Genomic DNA, 19,994 nt, shown 5'->3' with positions numbered 1-19,994 from the left:
TTTGCTCTTGCAGTTCTGAGAGAGAATACCGTGGCGGACATTCCCGTTTCTTGGCCGTCACTGTGGACAGTCCACATCACAGGGCAGAGAGAAAACCTGATCAGCTCGGTGATTTTGGATTGTACTTGCCCATTTCTTGTCATTAAAATACTGAAATACTAAAGATGTTTTTACGTGACTTTTCACATCAGGGCTGGCCCTGAAAGATGACTAATCAGAATTGCAGGGCACAGGACATTTTTTGCTCCCAAACTCCCACCCCCATATAATTGCAATTCATATATATAAAATATATATATTTATATATATATATATATATATATATAATGGCAGTGAAAATGAATTAAAAAAATCTTTGAATTTTTTTGTTATGGTTTTGATGTTAACACAAACTGCAGCTACCCATTTTCCTCACACATTTTTTTTATTAAATTTTACATTTTAAGAGGTACAAGGCATCTGTAATTACATTTTCAATACAGTAGCATGATATTAAATATATAATGGACATGGTAAGTATCAGAAGACACTGTACTATATTAATAACTTCACACAATATGCTTAAATATACACTTTGCACATTGCGGTCCCGTCCACACTTCAAGAATTGGGTACCGCAATCTCGTTTGAGGGCGGGTGCTAGAGGGGTAAAATGTATAATTTCTCTTTATCCATGGCAAAACCACAGCATTTTCAATGGAATTTGGGGCAAATTACATGCAAAGAAAGTGAAAATGCAAAGAAAAGGTGATGATGCGGTGGAAAGTGGACATGTGGTTTATTTATGATCCGGAGCACAAACGTGTTGAGGTGGTTTTGCAGGCGAGAGACCGCAGCTACTCTGGTTAACTTACCGACATGACCTCTCTCACTTGCTTCGTCTTCCCTTCTCCACTGGGAACACTTTTTGCGACTGCTTCGGTGACTGCAGCCAAAAACAAAACAGTACACCATTTGTCCATGTGAAGTTATGCTGTGTATATATTGCGCAACGGGAGCCACGGTCAAGTGGTCAAATCCTGCGATATCACGCAGGGTTCAAACGAGACTGCAGTGCCCCATGAACCATTTCATGATCAAATACTGCGAGTGACAGACTGAGGACTAAAGATTTGTCTTTGAGACAGACTGAAATTGTGATCCTTCACAAAACATCCATCATTTGGAATGTGCAATAATCATGACTGAGGAAGAGCATCACTTTAATCTTTGGATCATAGCTTGTAAGCTTTGTTTTTCTATTTTTTAATGGGGCTCGGTGTTATTTCATTAATCTCATACATAGAGGTAGGTACACAACAGTAGTAATTATAATAAAAAATAACAAATAGAACAATTCAGAAGCACTTCAAACATGGCAACAGGTGGAGCTGACAGTCCACAGTCCCCTCTGGGGTTTCGTGTGATCACACAGTAACTTTCCTGACAGACTGGAAGTAAACAGCAGTTATAACAGTGCATAATATACAATAAACCTGTCACTTCTGGAGCAAGATGACAAATGATAAAGGAACATTTATTGCAACTACATCAGCAATGTATCAAAAATACTGGCATTTTAACCCTTAGGTTTCCTGAAAGGAACACACTACAGTGACATAACAGAGGTTACTTAAAAAAAAGGGGGGGGGTGGGTGGAAAAGTGCTTTCCTGCTTTTGTAGGACAATGCTCAATCAGTGATGAAGCTGAGCAGGATTGTCGCCATCACGCTGCCCAGAGTTAGTCTCTGGAGATCAGAAGTGAGCTGGGACCGTTTGTAGAGCGTCTTCTGTGCTGCGCTGCACGGTCACGTTCTGAATCACAACGCACAAAAACAGATTATTACACCGTTATGGTTCGATGATGAGACCGTTTATTCACATTTTGCTGTTGACTCTTCCAATCCAGTATTTGCACATTTAAGAAGCACGTTTGAATTAATGTCATTTTAATGACAGTTGACAACATGTAGGATTTGGAGAAAATACTTATTGGATAAAAAAAAAAATTCAGCACAAGAAAGGGCATGACCAAAATGTTTTCATAATTAAAATGAGATGCAATAGGTCCAAAGTCATAAAATGTACATTTACACTTGACCGAATCAAAAGTACCGGAGGAAAAAAGATAATGTAAATGTATAATGTGCACATTTCAGCTTTAAGACAGTAAATGAGACTGGTCATGGGGTAGAGGTAGGCATGTCAGTGGTGATGCCACAGATGTTCTGGTTACTGTCATGGATCACCGGTAGGTGGAGCCTGCACACAGCTTCTGTTGCCATTTGTGAAATGTTTACTTTGTCTGTGTAATAAGAAGAGGAAGACGATCAGCACTGACTGATCACCTGAGTCAAGTAGTCCATGAGCCAGTCATGAATTTTGACCAAATCAGTACCACTTAAGGGGTGGGCCGGGGAGGGGAGGGATCGACAATTAGAATCCAGCCTCAGTTTATCATGGCCTACACAAAAATGCATGATAGCCATCCCAGGGTCAGTGAAGAATTACACAGAGGTCAAACTTTAAAAATGCTCCAATCATGTTGAAAATGATATCACATTACTTGTCTGATCATAATTCCAAAAAGGTATAGTTTGGACTATCTATGATGGAATGTTCTGGAGTTATTGGGTAAAAACAGCAAAAATGGTGAGTTTCAATTTGTACAGGGGTCAAAAGTCAAAGCTGCTCCAATTTCAGCAAAAATGATGCAAATTATTGGTTGAAATAAAAGGATCAATAAATGGAATAGTTTTGACTGTGCTGAATGCTTTGTCTTCAAAGTAAAGGTCACACAAGGTCAACATTCACTGAATTCTATGACATGTGACATATGTTACCTTGTAACATGTCACATGTCATATGTCAGCGTTAACCGAGCTCTTTCGGTACTCAAATCATCAAGCACAGGTGCACCACAAGGCTGTGTCAGTTCTCCTGTTCTCTTCACTCTTTATACTAATAACTACAAATGATTACTGTAATAACTTTGTTTTTAAATTTTCTGATGACACAGACATTTTGAGCCTACTGCACAAAGACTCAAGTCCAACAAAGTACTTCTCTGAAGTGAAACACTTTGTGCAGTGGTGTGATGACAACCACTTGGTTTTAAATGTTAATAAAATCAAGGAAATGATTCTGGATCCAAGGACTGTTGGGGACCATACTCCTGTGGTCATACATGGTATTCCTATTGACCAGGTCAGCTGGACTGCACATGTGGACAGTTTGTGTTCTCGACTCCAGAGACTTTATTTTCTTCGTAGACTTCGTTTGTATGGTGTCAATCAAAAAAATAATGTTTTACCAGGCAGTGATGGGAGCCTAGTCAGATATGGCATGACTGCCTGGTACGGCAACCTCTCTGTACAACTTAAAACTTAACAGACAAATTGATAATGCAATGAAGATAATTGGAAAGGAACAATATCAGTCCCTCAGCTCACTCTATGAAGAGTCTGTCTTGAAAGCAGCTCAGAGGATATTGATGGATTCAGCTCATGTCCTTCACACAGAGTACACTCTCCTTCCCTCTGGGAGAAGGTATAGAGTCCCTCAGAGCAGACTGAAGAACAGACTCAAAAATTAATTCGGCCCCATGTCCATCAAACTGATAAACAATGTCTAAAACTGGAATTGTGCAATACTTATGGTGTTTCTCCTGACTTCCTGTCATGTTAATTTGTTATGGATGTGGTTGTGTTTTTACTTGTATCTGTTTGTTTTCCTTTTGTAAAAGCACTTAGCATGAGTCCAAGATAAATTTCCCTGAGGGGACAATAAAGTGTATCGTATCGTAACATGATAACTAAGAATGACATATGGTGCAAACTATTCCTTTTTAGAACCCTATTAACCCAAACAATAATTTGCATAATTTTTTACTGAAATTGGAGCAACTTTAATATTTGACCCCTGTACAAACTGAAACTGACCTTTGTCACCATCTTTGCTGTTTTGACCCCAGAACATTCCATCATAGATAGTCCAAACTATACCTTTTTGGAATCACTATGATCAGTCAAGTAATGTGATATAATTTTCAACATGATTGGAGCATTTTTAAAGTTTGACCTCTGTGTAATTCTTCACTGACCCCTACCTGGCTACAGCTACCATCCTGGGATGGCTATCATACATTTTTGTGTAGGCCATGATACACTGAGGCTGGATTCTAAGTGTCGTTTTTTCCCCTTAAGTGGTACCAAAAACCTGCTTGGCCCATGGACTAACAGGATGACAAAATAGAAGGCAGCATGTTCCTTTAGAACCCCAGAACGAAAGGTACAGGTCATGAATGAGGTTGGCTGGAAAACCCAGTATGGAAAAAAAATCACTCCTGAAGTGTGTGTGTGTGTGTGAGTAAGTGAGTGAGTGAGAGAGATACCCACCTCTGGTCTGCCCCTGTGTGTGTTGACGGCCTCTACGCCTAAAAAGGCAGACTCCACTTTACATCCTAAGAAAATATGCAAGAAAATGCTAAATTTGGACCAAGCAGCAACAACTCAGCCATGTAGCTCTGGTGGGGAGTGTGGCTAGTAGGGCTACAACTCCTGGCAAAAATTATGGAATCACTGGCCTCGGAGGATGTTCATTCAGTCGTTTAATTTTGTAGAAAAAAAGCAGATCACAGACATGACACAAAACTAAAGTCATTTCAAATGGCAACTTTCTGGCTTTAAGAAACACTATAAGAAATCAAGAAAAAAAATTGTGGCAGTCAGTAACGGTTACTTTTTTAGACCAAGCAGAGGGGAAAAAAAAAAATATGGACTCACTCAATTCTGAGGATTAAATTATGGAATCACCCTGTAAATTTTCATCCCCAAAACTAACACCTGCATCAAATCAGATCTGCTCGTTAGTCTGCATCTAAAAAGGAGTGATCACACCTTGGAGAGCTGTTGCACCAAGTGGACTGACATGAATCATGGCTCCAACACGAGAGATGTCAAGTGAAACAAAGGAGAGGATTATCAAACTCTTAAAAGAGGGTAAATCATCACGCAATGTTGCAAAAGATGTTGGTTGTTCACAGTCAGCTGTGTCTAAACTCTGGACCAAATACAAACAACATGGGAAGGTTGTTAAAGGCAAACATACTGGTAGACAAAGGAAGACATCAAAGCATCAAGACAGAAAACTTAAAGCAATATGTCTCAACAATCGAAAATGCACAACAAAACAAATGAGGAACGAATGGGAGGAAACTGGAGTCAACGCCTGTGACCGAACTGTAAGAAACCGCCTAAAGGAAATGGGATTTACATACAGAAAAGCTAAACGAAAGCCATCATTAACACCTAAACAGAAAAAAAACAAGGTTACAATGGGCTAAGGAAAAGCAATCGTGGACTGTGGATGACTGGATGAAAGTCATATTCAGTGATGAATCTCGAATCTGCATTGGGCAAGGTGATGATGCTGGAACTTTTGTTTGGGGCCGTTCCAATGAGATGACTGCCTGAAGAGAACATGTAAATTTCCACAGTCATTGATGATATGGGGCTGCATGTCAGGTAAAGGCACTGGCAAGATGGCTGTCATTACATAATCAATAAATGCACAAGTTTATGTTGATATTTTGGCCACTTTTCTTATCCCATCAATTGAAAGGATGTTTGGGGATGATGAAATCATTTTTCAAGATGATAATGCATCTTGCCATAGAGCAAAAACTGTGAAAACATTCCTCGCAAAAAGACACATAGGGTCAATGTCATGGCCTGCAAATAGTCCGGATCTTAATCCAATTGAAAATCTTTAGTGGAAGTTGAAGAAATGGTCCATGACAAGGCTCCAACCTGCAAAGCTGATCTGGCACCAGCAATCAGAAAGTTGGAGCCAGACTGATGAAGAGTACTGTTTGTCACTCATTAAGTCCATGCCTCAGAGACTGCAAGCTGTTATAAAAGCCAGAGGTGGGGCAACAAAATACTAGTGATGTGTTGGAGCGTTCTTTTGTTTTTCATGATTCCATAATTTTTTCCTCAGAACTGAGTGATTCCATATTTTTTTTCCCTCTGCTTGGTCTAAAAAAGTAACCATTACTGACTGCCACAATTTTTTTTTCCTGATTTCTTATAGTGTTTCTTAAAACCAGAAAGTTGCCATTTGAAATGACTTTAGTTTTGTGTCATGTCTGTGATCTGCTTTTTTTCTACAAAATTAAACAACTGAATGAACATCCTCCAAGGCCGGTGATTCCATAATTTTTGCCAGGGGTTGTACTTGATAACATAAAGAAATAAGGAATTAACACAGATATTATCAAACATGGGCATTAACTATTTTTATGACTACTTGTCCAACAACTTTTTCTTTATTTACTCATGGTAAGGGTTGGAGTGTGGTGTGCACATGCACCAATCCAGAGACCCACATATACAACACGGAAACCGGACAGTTTCAGCGTTAGCCAGTAAAGTTGGGTTTCTTAATAAAGACATTTGTCACATTACATGCAGGCATTTATGGCACTGAGAGGGATGCTTAAAGACATTCACAGGTATCTCAGCAAAAGAAAGTATCAGGACAGTTAAAAAAAAAAAAGGCAGAATTATTTAAGTTCAATAAGGTAGATAAGCTTGGCATTCCACCACGGGAAACCGATGACAAAGAGAACAAAGCCAAGAAACAATCAGTTTCATGTGATGGGAAGATTTTCACTTTAAAAACTCCCTGTAAGATTGTCCAGATGTGACCACTGCTGACTTTTTACTGACTGCCACCATAAGAAAACCAGATTTTCCAGTGACCATACAAGGTGTGTGGAACATGCATTTAGCAGGTTGCCGGTGCACAGGGTAAGTGTGGTATCAGACAGTAAAAAAAAATACTGTAAGGAACATTAATCATATTACTGCTTGGAGAGGTCTGCAGTTTCGTGAACACTGAAATTGCCCGGGCAGCGTACTGTACATCCAGGTACCTCCACACTGACACGTGCACAACTCCAACCATGATAAGTCCTACCGAATATTTGCTATACAAAACAAGCAGCACAGATGCAACTGCACGTGTGAGACTGTCACAGCATTAATGTAATATATTTGTACGTTAAAAATGTTGATATAATCCAAATGTCATGATGAGTGATCCATTCTGTCACACAGTGGAGAACACGGAAATGAAAAATAGTACTTAAGGAGAGCAGTTGTCCACCAAATGTGAAATTGAGACTGATTAGAGAGATGGAGAAATGGAAATAAGCTTCATTTGGCAGTCTCACTTTTGGAACCAAGAACAAAAGAAAATCCACTGAAAGGTAAAAAATAAAATAAGAGGCGATCACCTCATGTAGAGCGCATGGCTGCAACTACAGCATAAACACGAATAAATCAATAAGGTTAAAAACGTATAGTACACACAATTTACAGTGCAATTCATGAATGGTAAATTGCACATAATGAGTTCATGACTGCTTCATCTTGCCTTATATCTTGCAGCAAAAACATGCCTGCTCTGAGTTATACACAAAGTGCATACATTCCCTTATACGCAGTGCATCCAGAAAGTATTCACGGCGCTTCACTTTTTCCACAGTTTGGTAGGTTACAGCCTTATTCCAAAATGGTGTAATTTTTTTTTTTCCTCTCAAACAGGGGCGTCGGACTGGGGGGGTAAAGGGTACTATGTACCCAGGGCCCAGAGCATGGGGGGCCCCACAAAAAACTGGCATTAAATACATTTTTGTGTTGCATGTTATTAATGTCCATACAATTCGTGTTGTAAAAGAATATAATTAGAATGAAAGTATAAATGTTGCAAAACATAATTCTGCTCTAACAATAATATTGAAAGATTTCTGAGGGCCCTTCCACCCCTGCACAGTTGTAAAATGGCTTAGTCCAGGCGCACAGGTGGCACGCTGCCACACACATCCCAAACGGGATCTGACAGCATGAGGAGAGGTGTTTAGGCTGAAAGAAAGAAAGCTAAATGAGGGAAAACAGCTGCTAATGAAATTCTTTGAGAAGAGAGGTGAGCTCGAAAACTAGCTTAACGCGCATGCAGGAAATTGCCTAATATGTTAATTGGCTAATATCAGCACTGAGGACATATAAACTTCACAGTTTAAAAGGGAAAGACATGATAAACCCATGCCAGTTTTGGTTCCTCGCTCCACCCACAGGACACACAGTCCATGCCGGAGGGAGAAAGGGAGGGAGGGGGACACGGAGCAGCACGCGGTGGCTGCTGTGACAACACACAGGCCAGGAGCAGGACAGGAGCAGAGCAGCTCGATTCTGCTGCAAGAAAATCAAATGTCTTGACCCAATCTCCCCTGACTTGCCACTGCTTTTTAGAGCATTTATGGCAAATGAATTATGCAAATACTAAAAATAACTGTGTGCATTTAGCACTGTCCCTTTCATTATACAGTAGTGTTCAGAATAATAGTAGTGCTATGTGACTAAAAAGATTAATCCAGGTTTTGAGTATATTTCTTATTGTTACATGGGAAACAAGGTACCAGTAGATTCAGCAGATTCTCACAAATCCAACAAGACCAAGCATTCATGATATGCACACTCTTAAGGCTATGAAATTGGGCTATTAGTAAAAAAAAAAAAAAAAAAGTAGAAAAGGGGGTGTCCACAATAATAGTAGTGTGGCATTCAGTCAGTGAGTTTGTCAATTTTGTGGAACAAACAGGTGTGAATCAGGTGTCTCCTATTTAAGGATGAAGCCAGCACCTGTTGAACATGCTTTTCTCTTTGAAAGCCTGAGTAAAATGGGACGTTCAAGACATTGTTCAGAAGAACAGCGTAGTTTGATTAAAAAGTTGATTGGAGAGGGGAAAACTTATACACAGGTGCAAAAAATTATAGGCTGTTCATCTACAATGATCTCCAATGCTTTAAAATGGACAAAACAACGAGAGATGCGTGGAAGAAAACGGAAAACAACCATCAAAATGGATAGAAGAATAAACAGAATGGCAAAGGCTCACCCATTGATCAGCTCCAGGATGATCAAAGACAGTCTGGAGTTACCTGTAAGTGCTGTGACAGGTAGAAGACACCTGTGTGAAGCTAATTTATTTGCAAGAATCCCCCGCAAAGTCCCTCTGTTAAACAAACGACATGTGCAGAAGAGGTTACAATTTGCCAAAGAACACATCAACTGGCCTAAAGAGAAATGGAGGAATATTTTGTGGACTGATGAGAGTAAAATTGTTCTTTTTGGGTCCAAGGGCCACAGACAGGCTTGTGAGACGACCCCCAAACTCTGAATTCAAGCCACAGTTCACAGTGAAGACAGTGAAGCATGGTGGTGCAAGCATCATGATATGGGCATGTTTCTCCTACTATGGTGTTGGGCCTATATATCGCATACCAGGTATCAAGGATCAGTTTGGATATGTCAGAATACTTGAAGAGGTCATGTAGCCTTATGCTAAAGAAGACATGCCCTTGAAATGGGTGTTTCAACAAGACAATGACCCCAAGCACACTAGTAAATGAGCAAAATCTTGGTTCCAAACCAACAAAATTAATGCCTCTCAGATGTCAAGAAATCATGAAAAACTGTGGTTATACAACTAAATACTAGTTTAGTGATTCACAGGATTGCTAAAAAAAGCCGTTTGAACATAATAGTTTTGAGTTTGTAGCGTCAACAGATATGCTACTATTATTGTGAACACCCCCTTTTCTACTTTTTTTTTTTTTACTAATATCCCAATTTCATAGCCTTAAGAGTGTGCACATCATGAATGCTTGGTCTTGATGGATTTGTGAGAATCTACTGAATCTACTGGTACCTTGTTTCCCATGTAACAATAAGAAATATACTCAAAACCTGGATTAATCTTTTTAGTCACACAGCACTACTATTATTCTGAACACTACTGTATACGGTATGTGCAGATTTGGAAAAGTCTGTTTTATTACAAGGACAGAAAAACATGCATTAGCCTGCCTATCTTCTGTGCAATATAATATGACCACAGTCCAGCCGCACACGGCACGCACCTGCCTACAAAAACACATGCACGCGCGCACACACAAATAAGTTAAACTTTTTACAATAAAAAATGTATTATCAGAATGCAGTATTAACATTATGAACCTCATGGCCTTTAGTTTCAAACAAAGCAGAAGCTGCTGGTCCAGGTGTTGGTCCCTCATCTTATCAAATCAAATTTATTAATTTATATAGCACCAATTTGCGATGAGTTTGCTTCAAGGCATTTCACACAGCAAAATAAAAACAGAGAAAACTGAATTAAAATTTAAAAACAATAAAAAGACCAAACCATAAAAGAACACAAGCAACAAGGATATTAGTGAAGGTGAGCTTATGGAGCCACTTTACAAGCAAATGATTTAAGTAAAATGTAATTGAATTTTAGTAACCTTTACAACATTTTTTTCCTGTTTTGTGTGTTTGTTTTTTGTTGAGCTGATATTAGGGGTACATAATAAATGGTGTGTCTTTGTAGTCCCAGGAAGTGAGGGACAGATAGAAGATGACTATACAAACTACACAATATTACAGAGAATTACAGAGTATACAGAATAAGAATAGGGCTATTATGGTATGTATGTAGAGAGTATATAATATGAATGAACCTTTTTCCTTATATTTTTAACAAACAAAAATATATTGCATTGATTTATTCAGTCTAATATTGTTAAGTAATAACAGGAATTACATTCTTTTTTAAATACAGGGTTATAAAATGTCATTTTTATTATGACATTTTACATTACCTCATAAGACAGTACAGTACTCCCTTAACCTACAAGTTGTAGGTTAAGGAAGTAATATTCTGAAAGTTTGTTTGTTATTAATATGGACTGAGTTTAGTGGATGACATTTACTATAAGATGGGTAATCTGTTCTTTAATGTTTTGATTGTAGAATATTGTAATTGCACACTGTTAAACCATGAATTACACTAACTTTTATTTAGTTGCTTATTTTGAAAAATTGTGTTAAATTAGATATTTTGCTGTGACTATAGATCTTATATCCCTAACCCTAATTTGTAGGGTTTGGATTTGGGGAAGGGCAAATCAATACTTTGTTGATGTACCCTTGGTAGCAATTACAGGCTCAAGTCTTTCTTAATATGATTCCACAAGCATGGTGCACCTATCTTTAGACAGTTTTGCCCATTCCTCTGCAGCACCTGTCAAGCTACAATAGGTTGGATGAGGGAGTGTCATTTTCAGATCTCTCCAGAGATCTTCAATCAGATTCAGGTCTGGGCTCTGACTGGGCCACTCAAGGACATTCACAGAGTTGTCCTGAAACCACTCCTTTGATATCTTGGCTGTGTGCTTCAGGTCACTGTCCTGCTGAAAGATGAACCTTCACCCCAGTCTGATGTCAAGAGTGCTCCGGAGCAAGTTTTCATCCAGGATGTCTCTGTACATTGCTGCATTCATATTTCCCTCAATCCTGACTAGTCTCCCAGTTCCTGCCTCTGAAAAACATCCCCACAACATGATGCTGCCATCACCATGCTGCAGACATTGTTGTCCTGGAAGGTTCTCTCTCCACAGAGGAATGCTGGAGCTCTGACAGCGTGACCATTGCGTTCTTGGTCACCTCCCTGACTAAGGCCCTTCTCCCCCGATCGCTCAGTTTAGATGGGCGGCCAACTGTAGGAAGAGTCTTGATGGATCCAAATTTCTTCCATTTGATGGGCGGCCACTGTGCTCATTGGGCTCTTCAAAGCAGCAGAAATGTTTCTGTACCCTTCTCCATATTTGTGCCTTGAGACAAACCTGTCTCTGAGGTTTACAGACAATTCCTTTAACTTCATGCTTGGTTTGTGCTGTGACATACACTGTCAACTGCGGGACAGGTGTGTGCCTTTCCAAATCATGTCCAATCAACTGAATTTATCCCAGGTTTACGCCAAGTAAGTTCTAGAAACATCTCAAGGATGATCAGTGGAAGAAGGATGCACCCGAGCTTAATTTTGAACTTCATGGTAAAGGCTGTGAATCCTTATGTACACGTGATTTCCTTGTTTGTTTGTTTTTCCAATAAATTTGCATAAATATGTACACGTGATTTCTTTGCTTGTTTTTTTTTCCAATAAATCTGCATAAATATATATATATATATATAAACTTTTTTCACATTGTCATTATGGGGTGTTGTGTACAGAATTTTGAGGGGGGAAATAATGAATTTCTTCCATTTTGGAATAAGGCTGTAACATAACAAAATGTGGAAAAAGTGAAGTGCTGTAAATACTTTCCAGATGCACTCTAATTTCTTGTTCTTACATTGGAAAGGGCACACGTGATAAACACAGGTCACAAATGAGTCCCCAGATGTACAGGAGAATGGGTGTGGCTGCGTGAACCAAGAGACCTCCTTGCAGTGAGGCAAGTGTGCTAACCACCGCAATAATGTGTTCACAATTCAACATGTAGATGCATGTGGAAACGAAGAGGTGAGCTAAATGAATTGTAAGAGAATTGCATTATGTGTGACAAAGAAAGAGATTACTAGAAAATGTTTCATGGTAATTCAATGTGATTAACAGTGCTGGTAGTCTGTGCACATTTCTGAGACAAGAAAAAAAACCTCACCATATGCCACAGGGGTCAACTTCAGTACAGTATGCAAAGGGCATTTTAGATAAGGCAGCTCATCTGTGGTGGCACAGACAGAAAGACTCATCATGCTGTAAATATCAACTGACATATGCAACATTTCATGTTCAGACACACAATGTATTATGAATGAGCAAACTACACAGAAGCGTTGACTTTTCGTTTCGTTTTTTGCAGACTGCCTGAGAGTAAAGTATTACCTGCACTCTTATCCAGGAAATATGCAAGAAGGCAGCGCATGACGGCCTGGTGACAGATGACCAGAACATTCTCCTGCCTCTCCAGCTCCATAATGACAGGCTCTAAACGTTGCACCAGGTCTTCATACGACTGATGGAAGATCACATCACATCAATCACACACAGCAAAAACAAAAAGTCTTCTACTGACACCTACAGAAGTAAAGAAAATCGCTGGAGGTGTTTCACTCACCTCGCCTTTAGGGTAACGGTAACGGTACTTGTCTTGGTCTCTCAGTGCAAACTCCACTGGGTAATGTTCCTGGATCTCTTCATACATCATTTCCTCACACACACCCTACAGAAACGGAATAAGACATTTCACTGATGCTTGAATCTGTTAAGTACCGTGATTCCCCCCCACCTTTCAGTGGAGACATACAGCATCTATTTCATTGAGAGTTTTCCACTGTTCGTACGGCACACCCAAGCACTCCGCTGTCTGGATTGTTCTCTTCATCTGGCTGGTCCAAACTTTCAGATCTTTAATATTCTGGTCCTGTAGGAACTTCTTAAGACTCTTGGCAAACTAGGATTAAAAACATATTGACATGACAGATGAAAACTATTCAAAACAATTATTTCTGAAAAAAGAGGGAAAACTCCCTGCTGAAACATTTGAAATGCTGTTTACATCACTTCCTTTACTGCTGTACTCTTGGACCCTTTTTGGATGATACAATCATTCTGTGGTATCACAGCACATTTGGTAGAAAGATGAAACCATCAAAACTAAAACGAGAATGGTAAATGGTACCGTAAATGGACTGCATTTATATAGCGTTTTTCCATCTGCTCAAAGCGCTTTACAATAATGCTTCACATTTACCCCAATGTCAGAGTTCTGCCATACAAGATGCCCATTATACACCAGGAGCAACTAGGGGCTTAAGGACCTTGCCCTTAGTGATTTTCCGGTCAGGCTGGGATTTGAACAGAGGATCCTCTGGTCTCAAGCCCAACGCGAGAAGACAATTACAGCAACAATCGCACAACACAATGCTAACAAGACCTAAATACACCATACCATTTATGACGAACATATTAGCATGAGCAAGGATGTTCAAAAGAAAAGTAGCAAAATGTATAAAATATAAGAAGCCACAAACAAACAAGCCGTAACGGTCTAACTTCTCAGTCAAAAAAAAAAAAAATATATATATATATATACATACACACGAGGTCTATTAGATAAGAAACCACACTTACATACACTTTTATTTATTTTTTTTAAACTATATGGATTTGAATGACATGCGATTACACCAATCGTGCTTGAACCCTCGTGCGCATGCGTGAGTTTTTTCACGCGTGTCGGTGACGTCATTTCCCTGTGGGCAGGTCTTGAGTGAGATGTGGTCCAGCCCTCTCGGCTGAATTCCTTTGTTTCACACGCTGCTCGAGATGGTGCGCGTTGCTTTATCAAAATTTTTTCTGGACCTGTGAGGAATATCCGAGTGGACACTATTTGAGAAATTCAGCTGGTTTTCGGTGAAAAGTTTAACAGCTGATGACAGATTATGGGGTGTTTCTGTCGGTGTAAGGACTTCCCACAGAGCGGGACGTCGCGCAGCGCTTCCAGGCGCCGTCGTCGGCCTGTTTCGACCTGAAAACATCCTAATTTAAGGCTTAATTCACCAAGGACGTCGTGAGAGAACAGAGAAGATTCAGAAGAGGCCGGCATGAGGACTTTATGCGGACATTTCACTGTTTAAGGACATTTTTTAATGAAAGACGTGCGCGCAAATTCGCCGAGTCGTTTCCGTGACGACTCGGCGAATCTGTGTGCGCCGCGACAGGAAAAACACCTCCGTGTTGAAAACCATTTGTAAAATTCAGGCGGCTTTTGATGGCTTTCAACAAGTGAGTAACTGAGAAATTGTTTAACAGCTTGGGCATGTTCCAACTTGCCCGTTAAGGTTTCCAACGGAGGTGTTTTCCTGTCACGACCCCCCGCGGTCGGGTCAGGCGCCGTCCTTACGGCGACACTACCAGACCAAAATCTCTCATCAGCCGTTAAAATTTTTACCGAAAACCAGCTGAATTTATCGAATGGTGTCCACTCAGTTGTGCCTTACAGTTTTGAAAAAATTTTGATCAAACAAAGCAGCAGTCTCTGAGCCATTCCTAAACAATGAAAAAAAAAAAGACGAGAGGGTGGGCGACTCCTCACTCAAAGACTGCCCACAGGCGAATGACGTAACCGACAGGCGTGAAAAAACTCTTGCATGCCCACGAGGGTTCAAGCATGTCTGATGTAATCACACGTGATTCAAATCCATATGGTTTTTGAAAAAATGAGGTTGGATACTTTTCTAATAGACCTCGTATATAGCTTGTTTACAACTTTCTCTTGACTTTGGTTTTCCAGTTGCTGCTATGATCCATTTTTTATTAGTTAGGAATTACTGAAAGTAACGGAGTGTTCAGATGTCACTGCAACATTTCAAATATACAAAAGAGATTATCTGTCTAATCAAATAAAGATTAATTCTGTGTAAGCATTCATGGCTTTTTGCATAAAGTTTATCTTCAAATTTACTGAAGAGTGGTAGATGGGTGGGCAGCCCAATAAATCTCACCCCATTTCCTTCAGTAGTTTGTGCTGTACCTCCTCTTACTCCTGTAACAGGCCACAAAAATGCAATGTAGCCTCTGCATGATTGCTAGCAGATCCAACAGCCACTAGATGGCAGTAATGTGGCCAACATCTCAAAAATGAATAACTTTCTGTCTCCATCAGGCTTATAGCATTGAAGGTGCACCCTTGATTGGAGCTAGCAAGTACAGAAAATGACTAGATAGATGGATGGGTAGGTGCTTTATCTCCTCTGAGGCTTCTTGGGTACCGCCGAAATGACTGTGTCAAATGGAATTTCTTAAGGGTACTCGGATAAAAGGCGTAATACATTTTGGTGATGTGGTGCATTTCTCTGAGCATGATGTAACGCACAGTTGCCTCACCCTACAGTCACAGTTACAAATGAGGGTGAGAAGCAGTTGGCTGTGTTGCTTGATAGGCGTTCCCATCTTACGCCAACATCTCCGTAAGATGTCTTGTAAATCACTTCACAGGTGTTATTTGGTTAGAGAAACAGCGGTTTTATATTTAGAAGTGTTTATGTCTCACTAAGATTTACAAAATATGATAAACAGATTTATATAGAAATAAGCTGCTTTTTCCGTCATCTTGGTTTATATTGTTTGTGCTAGCAGCCAGCTGATGTCACTGTGCCTTTATTTACTCCGACTGACAGTTGCCATGTCTTGTCACTCAGTATTTGCATCAAATACAGTTCTGGTCTATTCTGGCCCTACCTAGCTAACGGCAGAGTGGCCATTGTCTCTTGCTGCTGTAAAACACCCATTGTGATTGAATATTAATGGCAAGTCTTTGCTTTGCCTCTGCTAACGTGAGCATAGGATCAGTGCTGAGGCCCCCAGAGGCTGTAGAAGGCCAAGGAAGCATCCATGTTTCACCTGGCTGCAGCAGACAGACAGCTGCTTTCAAAAGGTGGGGACGGACCTACCTGCGTGGTGGCCATGAAGGTAACCAGCACATGCTCCCAGACCTGTCCTTATAAATATTACTGTGATAAATACAACAGTTTCAACAAGATGAAGAATTTATCAACAGTTCATTCCATTCATTTCAGCGTTAATGGATTCCAAGCCTCCATTTTTACAACCCCAATTCCAATGAAGTTGGGACGTTGTGTAAAATGTAAACAAAAACAGAATACAATGATTTGCAAATCCTCTTCAACCTATATACAAATGAATACACCACAAAGACAATATTTTTAATGTTCAAACTGATAAACGTTATTGTTTTTGTGTAAATATTTGCTCATTTTGAAATGGATGCCTGCAACACATTTCAAAAAAAGTTGGGACAGTGGTATAGTGTGTTACATCACCTTTCCTTCTAACAACATTCAATAAGCCTTTGGGAACTGAGGACACTAATTGTTGAAGGTTTGTAGGTGGAATTCTTTCCCATTCTTGCTTGATGTACGACTTCAGTTGTTCAACAGTCCGGGGTCTCCGTTGTCGTATTTTGCGCTTCATAATGCACCACACGTTCAATGGGCGACGGGTCTGGACTGCAGGCAGGCCAGTCTAGTACCCGCACTCTTTTACTACGAAGTCACGCTGTTGTAACACGTGCAGAATGTGGCTTGGCATTGTGTTGCTGAAATAAGCAGGGGCATCCCTGAAAAAGACATTACTTGGATGGCAGCATGTGTTGCTCCAAAACCTGGATGTACCTTTCAGCATTGATGGTACCATCACAGATGTGTAAGCTGTCATGCCATAAGCTCTAACACACTCCCATACCATCACAGATGCTGGCTTTTGAACTTTGCGCAGGTAACAATCTGGATGGTCTTTTTCCTCTTTTGTCCAGAGGACACGACATCTATGATTTCCAAAAACAATTTGAAATGTGGACTCATCAGACCACAGCACACTTTTCCACTTTGCGTCTGTCCATTTCAAATGAGCTCGAGCCCAGATAAGGTGGCAGCGTTTCTTAATGTTGTTGATGTATGGCTTTCACTTTGCACGGTAGAGTTTTAACTTGCACTTGTAGATGTAGTGATGAACTGTGTTAACAAAAAATGGATTTCTGAAGTGTTCTTGAGCCCACGAGGTAAGATCCTTTACATAATGATGTTGGTTTTTAAATGCAGTGCAGCCTGAGGGATCAAAGGTCACAAGCATTCAATGTTGGTTTTCGGCCTTGCCGCTTATGTGTAGAAAGTTCTCCAGATTCTCTGAATCTTCTGATTATATATTATGGGCTGTAGATGATGGAATCCCTAAATTCCTCGCAACTGAAAGTTGAGGAACATTGTTCTTAAACTGTTGGACTATTTTTTCCATGCAGCTGTTCACAAAGTGGTGATCCTCACCCCATCTTTGCTTGTGAATGACTGAGCCTTTTGGGGATGCTTCTTTTATACCGAATCATGACACTCACCTGTTTCCAGTTAACCAGTTCACCTGTGGAATTTTCCAAACAGGTGTTCTTGGAGCATTCATCAACTTTCCAGTCTTTTGTTGCCCTGTCCCAGTTTTTTTGAGATGTGTTGCAGGCATCCATTTCAAAATGAGTAAATATTTGCACAAAAACAAAAAAGTCTATCAGTTTGAACATTAAATATCTTGTCTTTGTGGTGTATTAAATTGAATATAGGTTGAAGAGGATTTGCAAATCATTGTATTCTGTTTTTATTTACATTTCACACAATATCCCAACTTCACTGGAACTGGGGTTGTACATCATTGGTGGTTTTATCTTTCTGAAGGCCAGTTCTCACTTCGGCACTGTCACACAGCCCCTAACTGATGCACAGAAAGAATTATGGGTAATCAAAGGAGACAGAGACTTTCTGATGGACAGATGTGCATCCCTGCCAGCTCTCAACATCATGTATCACATCAAAATAAGCTAAATGAATGAATTTCTAGATGTGACCAGGTGACAAAGGAGCTCAAGGTGTACAGCAAACAGAGAAATGCAGCTGAATTTCAGGACACAGAAACTCCACATATTGGCTTCTTCTGTTTTTTTTGGTACCATTACGTAACATTGCCCAGGGGTGGCAGATCCACCATGGAAGCAGAGTATGAACTCAAACACACCTCTTCCCCTCTGGCGGACAAGCCAGAGTCGCCTCCAATGCGACCTTTGATGTTGAGGTCGCTCTCACCGTGACGACACAGGTAGATGGAGCGTGGAGTAATGTGGATGTTCATCAAGTAGTAGACGATGCGGCTCTGAATGTGGTCAAGGACACGGTTCACCAGGTAACGGCGGCGCACATCCATGATCTTAATGTAGGACACATCCCTGTAGAACAAAAATCATGTAAATAAACAGAACCGTGTGTGATGTTCAATTATGAATGTTTTCTGGAAATTCCCGGAAATCACGGTCTTCACTCACATGGTGACCGTTTCCAGGTTATTTTTGACAACATCCATCCATCCATTCAGTTAATTTCAGTTGCATGCCCAAACAGTTGGTGGCAGTAATGCACCACGTTGGTTTGCAAACCGCCAATAATTTCCAAAGAAGAAGGGTTCATTTGTTTTGGGCTTAAAGTTATATTTTTGGGGACTGCACTGTTGTTTTCCTAAGAGTTTACTTTGTTGTGGACAGCTAATTAGCTTATAGCTGCTGGATGTTGAATCAATCACTATCGAGCTGATTGTTTGACCTATTTTTATTTTTAACCAAATAAAGCTACAGTTTTTGTTGTTACTGCCGTAACTACAAAAAAAAGTCTCAACTTCAAATAACTTACATTTTTTATTTCAAGTTTAAACCATAAAATAACCATTTTAAGGTGACCAGGAATTTGAAAACAGATAATCAATAGCTCCAAAGCTCCTGCCAAATCTAGGAAATCAGAAGTGAGTAAAGGTTGAACAAGTTGATGCATTAATGTGCAATAAATGCTCCTGTTCTTCCATTTGAACTGATACTGAGAATTATTATTTTTAAATTGTCATTTCTTTTATGGTGTAGTTTTCTGAACTGCAATGTATGTTTTTTGGATTAAAGGCTGGTAACACAATGCAAGTTGTGTGAAAAGACTGGGGTGGAAAAACTGACCTGACCCCCGGCCCCCCCCAAAAAAAACTTTTTAAAAATGTTTTTTGGTGGGTAAATAGACCTGAAAATGCACCAGAATGCATCTGAGATATCACATGTTTCCGGAGGAGAACCCCCAGACCCCCCACCAGGGGCTTCGGGTCTTTGGCCCTTGCCAAAAAGGTTTTTTTTTTTTTTTTTTTTTCTTCCATGGCCCACTTTCATCACTGGATGTTGTGAAGTTGGTTCACCTGCTTTGGGACGTTTTTATATGGTGGATGTTCACCTGTCCAGAACCTCATCCAGTGGCTGGTAGGACGACTTGTAACACTCGATTCTCTTCATGAAGTCCTGTATGGCCTCCTCTGTGTTGCAGTGGATGTAGTCAGGGCTGCTCAGTTTAACCTGCTACAAACACCACAGCAAGTCAGCACAGAAAATCTGGTTCCGCTGCACACTCACATAAAAAAATGCATCAGTTATCTTTTTAAGATTATCACTGATGTACACTATTTTACTGAGGCTAGTATCTCACCGGGCTGCGGCAGCCTGTGAACGACATCCGTGAGTAAATCT

General features: G+C 40.1%; 2 protein-coding genes and 1 long non-coding RNA gene across 4 annotated transcripts in view; 2 read left to right on the top strand and 1 right to left on the bottom strand.

Moving 5' to 3' along the window:
* arpc4 (actin related protein 2/3 complex, subunit 4) overlaps window positions 1-266 on the top strand; it is a 31,401-nt gene extending 31,135 nt beyond the window's left edge. The window contains exon 6 of the mRNA XM_034166645.1: window positions 14-266. Within this exon, the coding sequence (XP_034022536.1) occupies window positions 14-19 (6 nt within the window). The 3' untranslated portion in view covers window positions 20-266. The remainder of the gene's footprint in view (window positions 1-13) is intronic.
* A 1,068-nt stretch (window positions 267-1,334) lies between these two features.
* Window positions 1,335-19,994, bottom strand: part of pfkfb4b (6-phosphofructo-2-kinase/fructose-2,6-biphosphatase 4b) — a 65,931-nt gene continuing 47,271 nt past the window's right edge. For both annotated transcript variants that reach the window (XM_034166644.1, XM_034166643.1), the window contains exons 7-14: window positions 19,705-19,826; window positions 18,464-18,671; window positions 13,194-13,340; window positions 13,005-13,109; window positions 12,773-12,902; window positions 12,549-12,611; window positions 4,377-4,441; window positions 1,335-1,794 (exon numbers count right to left, since the gene is read on the bottom strand). In XM_034166644.1, the coding sequence (XP_034022535.1) occupies window positions 1,735-1,794; window positions 4,377-4,441; window positions 12,549-12,611; window positions 12,773-12,902; window positions 13,005-13,109; window positions 13,194-13,340; window positions 18,464-18,671; window positions 19,705-19,826 (900 nt within the window). In that variant the 3' untranslated portion in view covers window positions 1,335-1,734. The remainder of the gene's footprint in view (window positions 1,795-4,376; window positions 4,442-12,548; window positions 12,612-12,772; window positions 12,903-13,004; window positions 13,110-13,193; window positions 13,341-18,463; window positions 18,672-19,704; window positions 19,827-19,994) is intronic.
* LOC117506972 lies at window positions 1,875-4,361 on the top strand. The gene is made up of 3 exons (XR_004559592.1): window positions 1,875-2,336; window positions 3,526-3,528; window positions 4,221-4,361. It is a non-coding gene; the product is annotated as an uncharacterized LOC117506972 (long non-coding RNA).

The sequence above is a fragment of the Thalassophryne amazonica genome, chromosome 3 (genome assembly GCF_902500255.1).
Source record: "Thalassophryne amazonica chromosome 3, fThaAma1.1, whole genome shotgun sequence".
NCBI classification, from domain to species: domain Eukaryota; kingdom Metazoa; phylum Chordata; class Actinopteri; order Batrachoidiformes; family Batrachoididae; genus Thalassophryne; species Thalassophryne amazonica.
This window is presented reverse-complemented; position numbering and strand designations above follow the sequence as displayed.